Source organism: Mytilus trossulus, chromosome 8, assembly GCF_036588685.1.
Source record: "Mytilus trossulus isolate FHL-02 chromosome 8, PNRI_Mtr1.1.1.hap1, whole genome shotgun sequence".
NCBI lineage: Eukaryota > Metazoa > Mollusca > Bivalvia > Mytilida > Mytilidae > Mytilus > Mytilus trossulus.
The window spans coordinates 65559018-65573439 of record NC_086380.1 but is presented as its reverse complement, the minus strand read 5'-3'; the positions used below and the strand labels follow the sequence as shown (position 1 = coordinate 65573439).

Below are 14422 nucleotides of genomic sequence, written 5' to 3'. Positions count from 1 at the left end.
TGTGTGGCGTGACCCAGCCAACCAACCAAGATGGCCGCCATGGCTAAAAATAGAACATAGGGGTAAAATACAGTTTTTGGCTTATAACTCAAAAACCAAAGCATTTGGAGCAAATCTGACACGAGGTAAAATTGTTAATCAGGTCAATATCTACATATGTATCTGCCCTGAAATTTTCAGGCGAATCCTACAACCCGTTGTTGGGTTGCTTCCCGTGAATTGGTAATTTTTTGGGAAATTTTGCTGTTTTTGGTATTATCTTAAATATTATTATAGATAGAGTTAAACTGTAAACAGCAATAAAGTTAAGCAAAATAAGACCTAAAAATAAGTCAGCATGACCAAAATGGTCAACTGACCCCCTAAGGAGTTATTGTCCTTTGTAGTCAATTTTTAACAATTTTCATTAAAATTTTAACTTTTTTAATACTAATAAAATTGAGAATGGAAATGGGGAATGTGTCAAAGAGACAACAACCCGACCAAAATAAAAAAAAACAACAGCAGAAGGTCACCAACAGGTCTTCAATGTAGCGAGAAATTCCCGCACCCGGAGGCGTCCTTCAGCTGGCCCCTAAACAAATATATACTAGTTCAGTGATAATGAACGCCATACTAATTTCCAAATTGTACACAAGAAACTAAAATTTAAATAATACAAGACTAACAAAGGCCAGAGGCTCCTGACTTGGGACAGGCGCAAAAATGCGGCGGGGTTAAACATGTTTGTGAGATCTCAACCCTCCCCCTATACCTCTAACCAGTGTAGAAAAGTAAAAGCATAACAATACGCACATTAAAATTCAGTTCAAGAGAAGTCCGAGTCTGATGTCAGAAGATGTAACCAAAGAAAATAAACAAAATGACAATAATACATAAATAACAACAGACTTCTAGCAGTTAACTGACATGCCAGCTCCAGACTTCAATTAAACTGACTGAAAGATTATGATTTCATCATATGAACATCAGGCACAATCCTTCCCGTAAGGGGTTTAGTATCATACCATCATAACATATATGAGAAGAACATAACCCGTGTCATGCCAACAACTGTTTTTAGAATAAATGTGTTTAGTTCCGACGCAAAGACCTTATCAGTGACTCAATATTAACGCCAAAATATGCAATCTTTAATGACTTGACAACAGTATCGTAATTATATCCCTTCTTAATAAGTCTATTCAAAGGTTTTGTAAGTTTATGAGGTGAATACTGACACCTTTGTGCTTTATAAAGAATATTTCCATAAAAAATTGGATGTGAAATACCTGAACGTATAAAAAGTCTGCATGTTGAGCTATATTTACGAATGATGTCTTTATACCGATGATAAAATTTAGTAAATGTTTTGACTAGTTTGTGATATCGTTTGTAATAATTTTTCAGTAATACATAAATTTCTCTCGTTAAAATCTAAAACATTGTTACATACACGAGCGAATCGTACAAGTTGAGATATATAAACACCGTAAGATGGTGACAAGGGAACGTCACCATCTAAAAACGGATAATTAACGATAGGAAATGAAAAATCATCCCTTTTATCATAAATTTTAGTATTCAGCTTTCCGTTAGTGATATAGATATCAAGATCGAGGAAAGGGCAGTGGTCATTGTTAGTATTAGCTTTATTTAAAGTGAGTTCACCAGGATAAATTTCATTAATATACATACTGAAGTCGTCATTATTGAGAGCCAAAATATCATCCAAATATCTAAAAGTATTATTAAATTTGTTTAACATTTTCTACTGAAATTTCTAGACCAAGTTCATTATAGATAGAATGATTGTAAGCAGCAAGAATGTTCAGTAAAGTAAGATGTACAAACACATCACCATCACCAAAACATAATTTTTTCATGAATCCATCTGCTTCCTTTGTTTAATATTCACATAGACCAAGGTGAGCGACACAGGCTCTTTAGAGCCTCTAGTTTTTAATTGCGTTGACGCCTGGACTGATTCGGGTGTGTCTATGCTGTATTATCATGTATTCAGGTTTAGTTTTCTGTAATTAGTTAATACTTCAGTTTCATTATGTATATCTCTTTCATATTCATTTGATAAAATTTACCGTTTGCAAAAGCATGAATTGTTCTATAAAATAAGAATGTTCTTATCCCGGGCATACAAACAATGCCATATTTGGCAAAACCTTTTCAACTTTTGATCTTCAGTGCTGTACAACTTTGTACTTTTTTCACTTTTGATCTTTTATATCTGGGCGTCACTGGTGAGTCTTGTGTGGACAAGACGCATTTTTGGCGTATTGAATTTTAAACCTGATGCTTTTTGTTATCTATTAATCATGCTTTTCTTTGTCTAATATGTTCTCCTTTTTATTATTTGTATTGTAGTCCTGTAATATTATGTTGTCATTTCAATGTTATATTTAACTTTGCCATTAAAGTGCGAGGTTTGGCATGCCATAAAACCAGGTTTAACCCACCACTTTTATTCCCCTTTAAAAGTGTCCTGTACCAAGTCAGGAAGATGGCCATTGTTATAATATTGTTCGTTTCTGTGTGTGTTGCATTTTAACGTTCAGTCGTTTGTGTTTTCTCTTATTTTTGAGATATTGAGATAAGACGTGGCACGGTACTTGTCTATCCCAAATTCATGTATTTGGTTTTGATGTTATATTTGTTATTCTCGTGGTGTTTTGTCTGTTGCTTGGTCCGTTTCTGTGTGTGTTGCGTTTCGGTATTGTGTCGTTGTTCTCCTCTTATATTTAATGCGTTTCCCTCGGTTTTAGTTTGTTACCCCCTTTTTTTTTGTCCATGGATTTATGAGTTTTGAACAGCGTTATACTACTGTTGCCTTTATTTACATAATGAACTGATACTTTCTTCAAAGATTTTTCACAGCAGTTGGAGTATTTTTCCTGTGAAGTTCAAGGTTTCATCTTTCAGATTATGTAATAAAATTCTACTGTTTGCGATAAAAATTTCACTGTTTGGGGGTGTTGAAATTAGTGGGGGTTATTAAAAGAATGATACTTAAAGAAGTGATTTTTGGGAAGGAAATTGAGGTCTGATACTTAAACAAGTGATTTTTATGTCATTATCCTAGATTCAGAATGGAAATAATGTTACTTGAATCAGTGATTTAGAAAATCACTTATTTAAGTAAGTCCCCTGACTGTTGATAGGAGACCGGTTCTATCTGAAGTCCAAATAGTTATCATGGTTATGATTTCTTGACAGGCTATTTAAAATATTAAAAATAATTTATGATGGTGTCACATCAACAATGATCTAAGTATTAAAAAAAAAGACAAATGATTGAATGATTGAAGAAGATTTATACTAAGTTATAGAAAGGAGAACATAGAAAAGCTAGACAACTCAGAAAACTGGCTCCACTATTAATTGCCCTAGTTTTCCACCAACTTGCCTAGTAAAAGAAAGTTGCCCACTTCACCATGTTCATGCACTTGTGAGCAGGGTTTCCCCTGGGTCAATTATTTTTTTCGCCACCTCTTTCGCCAAAACAATATATTTTTCGCCACTTTATTATTTTTTTCGCCAAGTAACACAAATATATATTTCTTATAAAATTTTCCTTTTTTCCAGCACCCCCACCCTCCCTCCCTCGCCGCCTAAATAAGAATTGTTTTTTACAACAAAACGAAGCATCTTATCACTTGGAATTGATTCCTCGTGTAAGGTGTAGTCATTACATTGAAGGGTTACTCTCATGCCAACCTTTTGGATAGATTTCATAACGACAGTTTTCTTTTCTAGACCATCGTAAATAAGTAAAACTTTATGCTTGAAACATGTGTGTAACTGAAACGACTTTAAAGTACCCACTCAAATCAATGATCTATATGAAAGTTAAATGATAAAGTTTGAAATCAGAGACCTTTCTTGCTTTGAATATTTTTCGTCGTAACAACAATTTCCTTTTCTGGACTATAATTAAAAGAAGGAGAAGAAGCGTAAAAATTTTGCTTCAAACACGTGCGTTGCAAAGTTGTTAATAAATCCCTTTTGTGACATGTGACAGAAGCCATTTAACCATAATTTCATTTTGTAATATCATACAATCAACACCTTTATTAATTAGTCCTTTGATGTCGATAGCTTTGAATGCAATCAGCTGATTATTGATTTTCTGTCAAAATCTTAACGAGTTCAAGGTGAATTCCAAGTCTGATCGGTAAAGTCAGAGAAACCCATAAAAAGTAAATAAACAAGATGGCTGAAAATAAATCGTTTTATATATTTCTTTCGCCAAATTCTTTCCCCAATGGTGAATTTTAATCGCCCCAATTATTATTTTTTCGCAAATTGCGAAAATGGCGACCGCCAGCGGAAACCCTGCTTGTGAGTAAGTAGTTCAAATAATTATGACGTTGAGCAGGGCTAAAAAACATGGAAGGCATCCCAGAAAAAATTTAAAATATTGCTTGTTTTCGAGATTTGAGCCATTGACATTTTGGCGGGGAAATATTCTCTCTTGACTTTTCATAGCTTTATTATTGACAAGTTGAAGTTCTCAAAAACTGTAAAAAAGTAATTAAAATGTTATAAGACTTTTACAGATGGCTTATCATTATACATGTAAAAGATTTACAAAAAGAAAAATGGGGGTCACAGAGCAATTTTTATCAAGGCATTCAAATGGATAAAACCAGAAGATTATGAAAATCTGACAAAAAAATCTAAAACATGACAAGCCAGCTTCATTAATGGTATGACTCCAGTTAACCCTCCTATTTATTCTTTCTTTAGGAGCATACAATGTATATGTCAGATAGAACATACATTGTTGTATGGTTGATTACAGTATATTATTTGTAATTTCTATGACCTATTTATATTTTGTTTTCACTTTTCCTTCCTTTCACAGAAAAAAAACATCAGTACTGAATCATTGGTCAATCTCTCATTATGGAAGATAGCAGATTAGAAAACTGTGATGAGTTTGATGAAGCCTTTCCTATGAAGACTGGATTCTGTCAACTGATAACAGAAGAACAGTTTGAAGATCAAGCACAGACAGAAACAGAAAAGGCTTTACAGGTTTGTTGTTGGTAACAAAATATAAAAAAGAAGATGTGGTATGATTGCCAATGAGACAACTATCCACAAAAGACCAAAATGACACAAACATTAACAACTATAGGTAACAATACGGCCTTCAACAATGAGCGAAGCCCATACCCCATAGTCAGCTATAAAAGGCCCCAATAAGACAATGTAAAACAATTCAAACGAGAAAACTAACAGCCTTATTTATGTAAAAAAAATGAACGAAAAACAAATATGTAACACATATAAAACAAACGACAACCACTGAATTACAGGCTCCTGACTTGGGACAGACACATAGTCTTGATTAGTTATGATATAAACAGTCAAGGGACGTACTGACATAAGTGATTTTTAATTCACTTATTTGAGTAGCAAATTTGAAGTTTTGTCTAACGTGCATGAATTGTAATTTTTTTTAGTTTTACCAAAGTTTTAAACACATATATATGTTTATAATATCTTTTAATTAATAAAATTGAAAAAAATGAACTTTTTGCTTCTTTTATGTAGCAAAGTTTATGCCATTGATGCTATCATAAATTTATCTGCAAATTCTATTTTAGTTGAAAAAATGCTATAATAATGGCTTTACATTATAATGAACTGATACTTTCTTAACAGATTTTCCACAGCTGTGAAAGTATTTTTCCTGTGAAGTTCAAGGTTTCATCTTTCAAATTATGAAATAAAATTCTACTGTTTGTGATAAAAAAAATCACTGCGTAGGGGTGTTGAAATTAGTGGGGGTTATTAAAATAAATATATACTTAACATGCTTAAATACATGATTTTTGGGAAGGAAATTGAGGCATGATACTTAAACAAGTGATTTTAATGTCATTATCCTAGATTCAGTACAAGGTCATCACCTGAAATGACCTGGTCATCATAGACAACACAGATGTTGGTTCTGATAATTTTAGAAACATAATAAGTCCCTGGATCATAAGTTTTCTAAAGAAAGACAACTCTTTCTTCCAATCTTTATGGAAATAATGTTACTTAAATCAGTGATTTAGAAAATCACTCATTTAAGTAAGTCCCCTGACTGATTAATATAAAATTTGTAAGGGTTCCGCGGAACCCAGTGTCTCGCCTATTTTTGCTGTAAATCGCAGGCTCAACAACAATGAGGAAAAAAATCAATAAAAATATTCCTCTTGTTACTATTTTATGATTGTAAGAAAATCTAAGTCCAATTAAAAGTAAGTTATAGAAAAAATGGAGAAATCTTTTTACAAACTTTACTTCTGGAAACAATCTTATGATCATAAATAAGCTTCTGTCCAAGTTTGGTACAAACCCAGGATAGTTTAAGAAAGTCATTAAAATTTAAAAAAACTTTAACCACAGAGTGAATGTAATGGTTCCCCGCAGAAAAACTAAGTCCATTTAAAAGTAAAATATGGAAAAAATGGATTTATTAATTTACAAAATTTACTTCTGGATACTCTCTTATGATCATAAACAAGCTTCTGTCCAAGTTTGGTACAAACCCAGGATAGTTTAAGTTATTAAAATTCGAAAAACTTTAACCACAGAGTGAATGTAATGTTTCCCCGCAGAAAAAACTATGTCCATTTATTAGTAAAATACAGATAAAATTGGAATTTTATTTTTACAAAATTTACTCCTGGATATTATCTTATGATCATAAACAAGCTTCTGTCCAAGTTTGGTACAAACCCAGGATAGTTTGAGAAAGTTATTCAAATTCTAAAAACTTTAACCACAGAGTGAATGTTTTGTTTCCCCGCAGAAAAAACTAAGTCCATTTATAGTAAAATACGGAAAAAATGGAAATTTATTTTTACAAAATTTACCTCTGGATACTTTCTCATGATCATAAACAAGCTTCTGTCCAAATTTGGTTTAAAGTCAGGATAGTTTAAGAAAGTTATTTAAATTTTAAAAACTTTAACCACAGAGTGAATGTAATGTTTCCCGGCAGAAAAACTAAGTCCATTTATAAGTAAAATACTGAAAAAATGGAAATTTATTTTTACGAAATTTACTTCTGGATACTATCTTATAATCATAAACAAGCTTCTGTCCAAGTTTGGAAGAAATCCAGTACAGTTTAAGAAAGTTATTTAAATTTTAAAAACTTTAACCACAGAGTGAATATTTGTTGATGCCGCCGACGACGCTGACGCCGACGGAATGTAGGATCGCTATGTCTCGCTTTTTCGACTAAAGTCGAAGGCTCGACAAAAATGGCAATAGGTATCACTCATTTAAGTAAGTCCCCTGACTGATTAATATAAAATGGCACTAGGTATTCATTATTTTAAGGATTCAATCATATGACCCAATGTTCATAATTTTAAATGCTTCATTAGCATGATAACAAAAGAAAATGAAAAAAAAATCATTTTGATGATTATGTTCTTTCGTCTTAGGACATGGATGAGCTTGTCTTTATTGGCAGTAACAAGTGTATAATAGTTCTTGCAATGGAATCTTGGTTCATTTGCCCTGACTCTCATTCGCCCTAGTACCTGTTCGCCCTGACAGGTAACAGAATGTCAACTTAAACCTACAATAATGTGATTTTCTCTCGCCCCCATAGGTTTACAGCCTTAATTTTGTCTGATTTTAGTTCTAATTTCTGTTTGAAATTTGACTTAATTATAAAAAATTAATCAGGTTAAATCTGAATAAACAAGGAACAAATAACATACACAAATCATACAAGACTGAAGTTTCAAAAAAAAAATAGTCACAGTCCTACATTTAATATTCATGAACTGAAAATGAGAAGGATTTTTGTTATGGCTCAAGAATAGATTTTAAGATTTATTAGATCATTAGAATTTAACCTGCTCTTCTATTGTAACACACAATAACTGTCTTTGCAGCAATTGATGGAACATTTGGACACCAATCCTGAACTGATACAAGAAATGATGAAGAAAAGAAAGAGAGAAGAGGAAGAAGAAGGTGGATTTATGTCCTATATGAAAGTAAGTACAATACTTACTATACTTGTTCAGTAAGTGCCTTCCCAGAATTTATAGTATGGTGATCAGTGCTTTATCTACAAGAAATTCATAGGTGCCAGGTTCAGAAAACTGGGTGTCCTGATCAAACACTTTTGATAGTTGCCGTCACTTAGTTTGGAGTGCAGTAGTGGTCTAGCGACTCACTTCACAAAAAACTTACTATTAAAATTGATAGTAAGTTTTACTAAAATGTGTATGACTTACAAACTTTTATTTTTTTTTCTAAATTTTTTTGTGAAAAGAGCCATTGATGTCCTGCTAAGTGTTTGTGAAAGTTCCTAATTATACAAAAAGTAAAATTACAAATTTATGTATACCAATATTTGATATGGAACTATATGACTATTGTGAAATCGGCCTAATCTTATTTATACCTTCATATAAAAAAATATTTGATAGCAATGATTTCTGAAAATTCAGGCCAATCAAATTTTCAATTTATACATTGAACCACAAGAAATAACCTTTAAACAACCAGCAAGAGTAAAAAAATCACTATATGCATGATATGTGTTTTTATTTTTAGCTAAAGATGTTAAGTATGATGGGTAGAGATATAGATGCTAGATATGCAGTAACAGAGAATGAATGTGAAGAGAAAATAAATCAGCTAAAGGATGGAATGTCCAAAGCATTCATGTATTCATTAGGTATATATATTGTGGTAGATATAAAACAGTCAAACATGTATTATTGTTGCCACTGGAAAGGAAAAAAACTGTCTTGTATCCATGTATCCTTGTATTGTGCGGCTGTAGTAATATTACTGTATATGTTTTGAACAACTTCAACCTATATGGTTTTAAAATGTAATAGACAACTTTCGAGGTCCATGCATTTCCGTCAAAAACTCCAGTTTTTGTGAACGTCATTTGTGCGTTATGGGGCTTTGTCACATCCATTCCAATGTTGAGCGAGTGGTTGGAAAACTATAATTCTGTATTGTACAACTTGTTCGGCAAATGGAATTCTTAAAATTGAAAATCATCACTGCTGTCATTAGGAATTGTCATTGAGTACCTAAAGAACAATCATTATTTCTAGTTTATCCTGCCACAAAGACAATCACTAAGACGCTTGATGAACATAAATAGAGCAGGGATACAGGCGACCCCCTCTTTCTGGTAAATGAGGTCATAAAGGCGTGTATAATTGACGAGTTTTTTCGGGTGACGGATGAACTCGAAAGTGGTCTATTGTTGTTACTAATGTTTGTGATCCATGAATGCCTTATTTAACAATGACACTAATAAGTGTAGCAAATACCAATTTTTTCTTCAGGAAAATACAGGATATTGCAATTAATTATGTTTACCCTCTGCACCATCAAGTATTATACTATACAATATAGGCTATGTAATAAATATAATGTAAACACCTCAAATTGAGCTACCGGTAACCTTAACGGGACAATATTATAATGAAACAATATTATGGTAGTTTATAATGTGAGTACTTTTCCATGTTGTTTAATGATATAAGTAAAATAAAAAAAGTCATAGCAAGTCTTTAAAATTAAGGGACCAAATTTACTTTAGTTTTTTATTTTCTATGAGAGTGCCATTTGTGTCACCAATACCAAAACATTGATTCTCCATTTCTGCATACTGTTGATTCAGAAGTTATTGGGAGATTTTTATTTATATATAAATGCAAAAATTGCGACAGAGTTGAAATTGCAATAATTTAAACTTGCATTTTGAAATATTTAATATCAATTAAACAGCATTTTTCTCAAAATCGTAAAAACTTGAATCATATTTGAGGATAAGGTGACAAATCACAATAATATATGCACACACTAATTTCTGAATTTACAGTATAAAATTTAAAGCCTGCAGGCAACACATGTCTTCTTTTGACAAATAACACATTTTATATTACTTGAGCTAGTGGCAATTACCAATTGTTTTACCTCAAGTGAAATTTCTTACAGAATCCAAAGGAAGACGCTATTCAGAAAGGTTGGCTGCTAAAAAACAGAAGAAATCTTCATCTTCATCAAACGATGAAAATGTGGCTCCGTCCATTCCAGTGGCTCCCCCTCTACCTCCCCCACCAGGGTCAAAGGTTGAAAAGGTCACCAGAAAGTCAAGTCAATCAGATAAAGAAAAATTCACTCCCACAAAATTGAGAACTCCATTAAAAGATAGAAATCAGGTATAAAGTAGTGGATAAGCTATCAAGTAAAAATTTAAAAAAAATAAGTAAAAATTGTAAAATTATGCAAGAATAGACAAGATATGTACTATTTAGACTTGCTAGGACTATCTTGAATACTCCATGTAGTTATTTGGAAATCTGCACCAGATGAAATATTCACGTCATACAACAATTACTTTTCCATTGTGGCATCAGATATTTTCTATGAGGACATCAAAATTTTGCAGGAACCTTGGTGATATCCAGTAATGGAGGACAAATAGCAATAAAGCACTAAGGTGCGCAAGCACAATGAAGAGAATTTAAAAAAAAAAAAGATATTTTAAATCGGTCAAACTGCAATATATAGTTGGTGTAATACCTCTTAAGTTTTCAAAATTTAAACTTTAACTTTTTAGCATCCAATCCACAACCATTTATCATGTATAACCAAGGTTACTTAAAACTTGGTCTCTGAAATGAGGGATTTTTTATGTTTTGTAAAAGTCTCATCTTATTATTGATGTTGTATTTTATTTTCTAAACATGTTATAGAATTAATTCATTTTGATAGACTTGATTTAAATATATTCATGATATTGAAATACATTTATATTTTTATAAAAAAGACTGAAATTTTGAAAATAAAATATTGAATTGTTAATCAAGAAAAAAGTTATTTTAAGATTTATTTTGCACATTTGCATATTGATCATGTTGATAATGTATTTTAATAATTATTTTGTAGATAGACACACCCCAAAGCTTGAGAGTAAGAAAAGAAGACAAAAGAGGGTAAAATTGCATATTAATATGTTTGTGAAAAAGAAAAAAAGTTGCCTGATTCTGATTTCCACATGTATATCAGTTATTTAAGGTGGTACCTAACACTACAGGGAGATAACTCTGTAAAATCAACTGAAATTAGTGTTTGACAAACTGCTATATAACTAGTGTATTTTTTCTGATAAAATGGTTGGTTCAAATTTTTTGAAATTTTATATTATTTTACTAAAGGGTCAAATTGAATACTTCGTCAAAGTTTTAAGAAAATTAAACGAGCCAAATGAATTTTAGTACAGGTGTTAGGTACCACCTTAAACTGCCTTGTAAATTGACTATTTGGACTGAAATACGATTCTGACTGAAGATTCATTCTATTGCAATGAAATATTTTCAATTTTCATAGAAAATAGTTTTAGACATGGTTGCATTTCTTTCCTGCATAATGGCAATGCTACAAAACATAATAAAATTTGGCATTACTGTACTGTGGTAATTAAATAACAACTGATTAAAAGCACAGAAAAAGCAAAAAAATGGGATGTAAGAAATAACTCTATGGTATCTTTTTACCATGCATGTGGAATTTATCACTGGTTGACGATCATAGGTGTTAGTTTTTTCTTTGTGTTTATAGTTACTGTCTAATTGATGTATTCCAGATATCTAAAATAAAGTATTCTATAATCATGATAATTGCTTATCTAACTTTTTTTATAGATTAATGTTATTGCTAAGGGCTGTTACAGAAAATACTATATCCCTCAAGGGACAGCACTTTTTATGCCCCACCTACAATAGTAGAGGGGCATTATGTTTTCTGGTCTGTGCATCCGTTTGTCCGTCTGTTCGTTCGTCAGTTCGTTCGTTCGTCCGTCTGTCCCGCTTCAGGTTAAAGATTTTGGTCAAGGTAGTTTTTGATGAAGTTGAAGTCCAATCAACTTGAAACTTAGTATGCATGTTCCCTTTGATAAGATCATTCTAATTTTAATGCCAAATTAGAGAATTTATTCCAATTTCACAGTCCACTAAACATAGAAAATGATAGTGCGAGTGGGGCATCCGTGTAGTGTGGACACATTCTTGTTCTAAACCTCTACCACCCAAGAAAGAAAAAAAATAGAACAAATCACCCTTTGCATTTTGGTATATCAAATACAACCAATCGCATAAGATTAAAAAAATGACTTCCCTGGTTGGAGTAGGGGGAGACATAGTATTTTCTTGAACAGCCCTCAGTGTTAAGAAAGACATGAAAGATTGAACACTTAAATTTAAACTTTATCACTACAGGTCTATAGCTTCCATGGGTACATGGAAGTCCATTGGATCATTAAGTAGTCTTCACGAGGAACTGCTGTCCATCAACCCTAACAAATTGTTGAGACCTAGTATACATCCAAGGTAGGATTAATAAGTTTGCTTCAAAGAAATTAAAAATGTTTATGCCGGAAATTCTATAGTGACAGCATTTATTAAAAAAACAGTAGAACAAACCACACAAAATAAGTCTACTTGATGTTATTAATTGGTACAAAGAACTACTGCAGGGAATATTTTTCATGTTTTGCTTTATTTTTCTAAATATGCAGAAAAAGCCTAAACCTGTAAAATTTTACATATATACAGAATTATTATATGCTAAACTTCTACAGATAGGTGTACAAAAAATTCAAAATATGGAAAATAATGACACAGTACACATTTCTATATATAGGTCTAGCTAATTATAATTTTACAATTTTGTCAACTTGATTACCTGTAACTAAAAATGCTCTTGCTTAAATGCACAACTACATCACTACCTCAAAAAATTAAAACCTTTTAGTGTTATTTGTTCAGGAAACAGAATTTATATTATGGGCTATTTTGTAGGTCACCAGGTGGAACTCCAAAAAAGAATCGAAGATCACGAGGGAGTCCCTCTAGTACATGTAATGGTTACAGTACAGCAACCCCTCTATACAAAGCATTAATCAATGGTATGCATCAGAAGTTCAGGAATGTGCGGTCTCCAAGTCCGGCTGTGTATGATAGCGATGTATCTGGAGGGGGGTTTACTCCATGATGTGTTTTATAGATAGGAATTATTTGGTTGAATTGAATCTCACTAATGTTAGTCAAATAGTAATCTGGTCCGGATGTCTTTTTGCTATTGATGAGTCTTGTTCCTGATGTAAACACTACTTTATTATTAATAGACCATTTTGTTATATTATGGTGAAAATCTGTAAACAGAATCTATTGGTTTATTTATGAGTGCAGAAAAATATTGAGATGATGGTTTTAAAACTTACGTATATACTTTCCAAATTTTACTCCTAAAAAATGTCATAAGTCATTCATTTATTTTTATTGTTGATTAATACAAAAACAAATACATTTAGGGTGTTTTGTGACCATTGTAACTTAAATTTGAAAAACCAATTTTGTAATGGTCAAACTATCTGCATCCATAGCAGACTTGCTTAAAAATGCCAATTGAAGCAATGGTAACAGACAGATTTGCATACTCTATATGAAGATATAGAATAAAATTTCACATCAGTTTGTAAAATGACAGTAAAACACAAAGAATTCTGAAATGTATATTTTTACCAGCTAATACATCCATGCAAGCTCAAGATTGCCTTTCTATGCTTTTGTGAGAATGCGGCGTAATGCAACCAACAATCAATCAATCATTGCTTTTTTTAATGTATTTTTCTTCATTTGGAAGTTAAACTGTCAAGAAAGTGAATTTAAGAGTTATGTCCCTTTTTGTGCCTACCTCAATAAAGTGTTAGCCATTAATAATAATATTTGTAAAGAAAATTAATTATTTTTCTTTTTTTGCAATTAGAAGGCAGATATGTGTTTCTGTATGGATTTATAAGTGAAGGGAATAAACTGGTTGTGAGATTTTTACAAACATGAAATGTTGACATAAATATTATTTTTTAGTTTTGTTTTATGCTAGAGAATTGTATATTTGTAATCAGTAATATTTTTATTTGTATATATAATTAATATTAATTTCATTTTCTTGTAAATATAATTCATAAGCAATATTTTTATAAATTAATAAATGTTTTTCATTTCATTTCATTTCATCTATATGTAAAAGCATTTATTACATCAGGGTATGTGCATACTGATATTATGTTTTTATCTTTTGTAATATTCTTAAATAATTGAATACTTATTTAACACATACATAGCTTTATATTTTGTGTAGACTGTATTTAATAAAGTACAAATAAAAGATTAAAATTTTCTTGCTTAAGAATGTCAGCCTTTTCCTGCCATATTTTAAATATCAAATATTTCAAAAAGGAGCTCCATGACCTATCAATATTTTGAGCTTATTTTGATCCTTAACCAATGCTCTATCGTCTTAAAGTATTAATTTTAGATTCTTGATTTATTTAATTTCCCCTTAGTAGATCCTTAACTCTTTTGTGCCT

General features: G+C 31.5%; 1 protein-coding gene across 1 annotated transcript in view; it reads left to right on the top strand.

The window, feature by feature from the left end:
* LOC134681277 (uncharacterized) overlaps positions 1–14231 on the top strand; it is a 17422-nt gene extending 3191 nt beyond the window's left edge. Inside the window, exons 2-8 of the mRNA XM_063540829.1 lie at positions 4863–5034; positions 7908–8012; positions 8578–8701; positions 9988–10211; positions 10942–10988; positions 12270–12380; positions 12852–14231. Of these exons, the coding sequence (XP_063396899.1) occupies positions 4903–5034; positions 7908–8012; positions 8578–8701; positions 9988–10211; positions 10942–10988; positions 12270–12380; positions 12852–13044 (936 nt within the window). The 5' untranslated portion in view covers positions 4863–4902 and the 3' untranslated portion in view covers positions 13045–14231. The remainder of the gene's footprint in view (positions 1–4862; positions 5035–7907; positions 8013–8577; positions 8702–9987; positions 10212–10941; positions 10989–12269; positions 12381–12851) is intronic.
* The last annotated feature ends 191 nt before the right edge of the window (positions 14232–14422 follow it).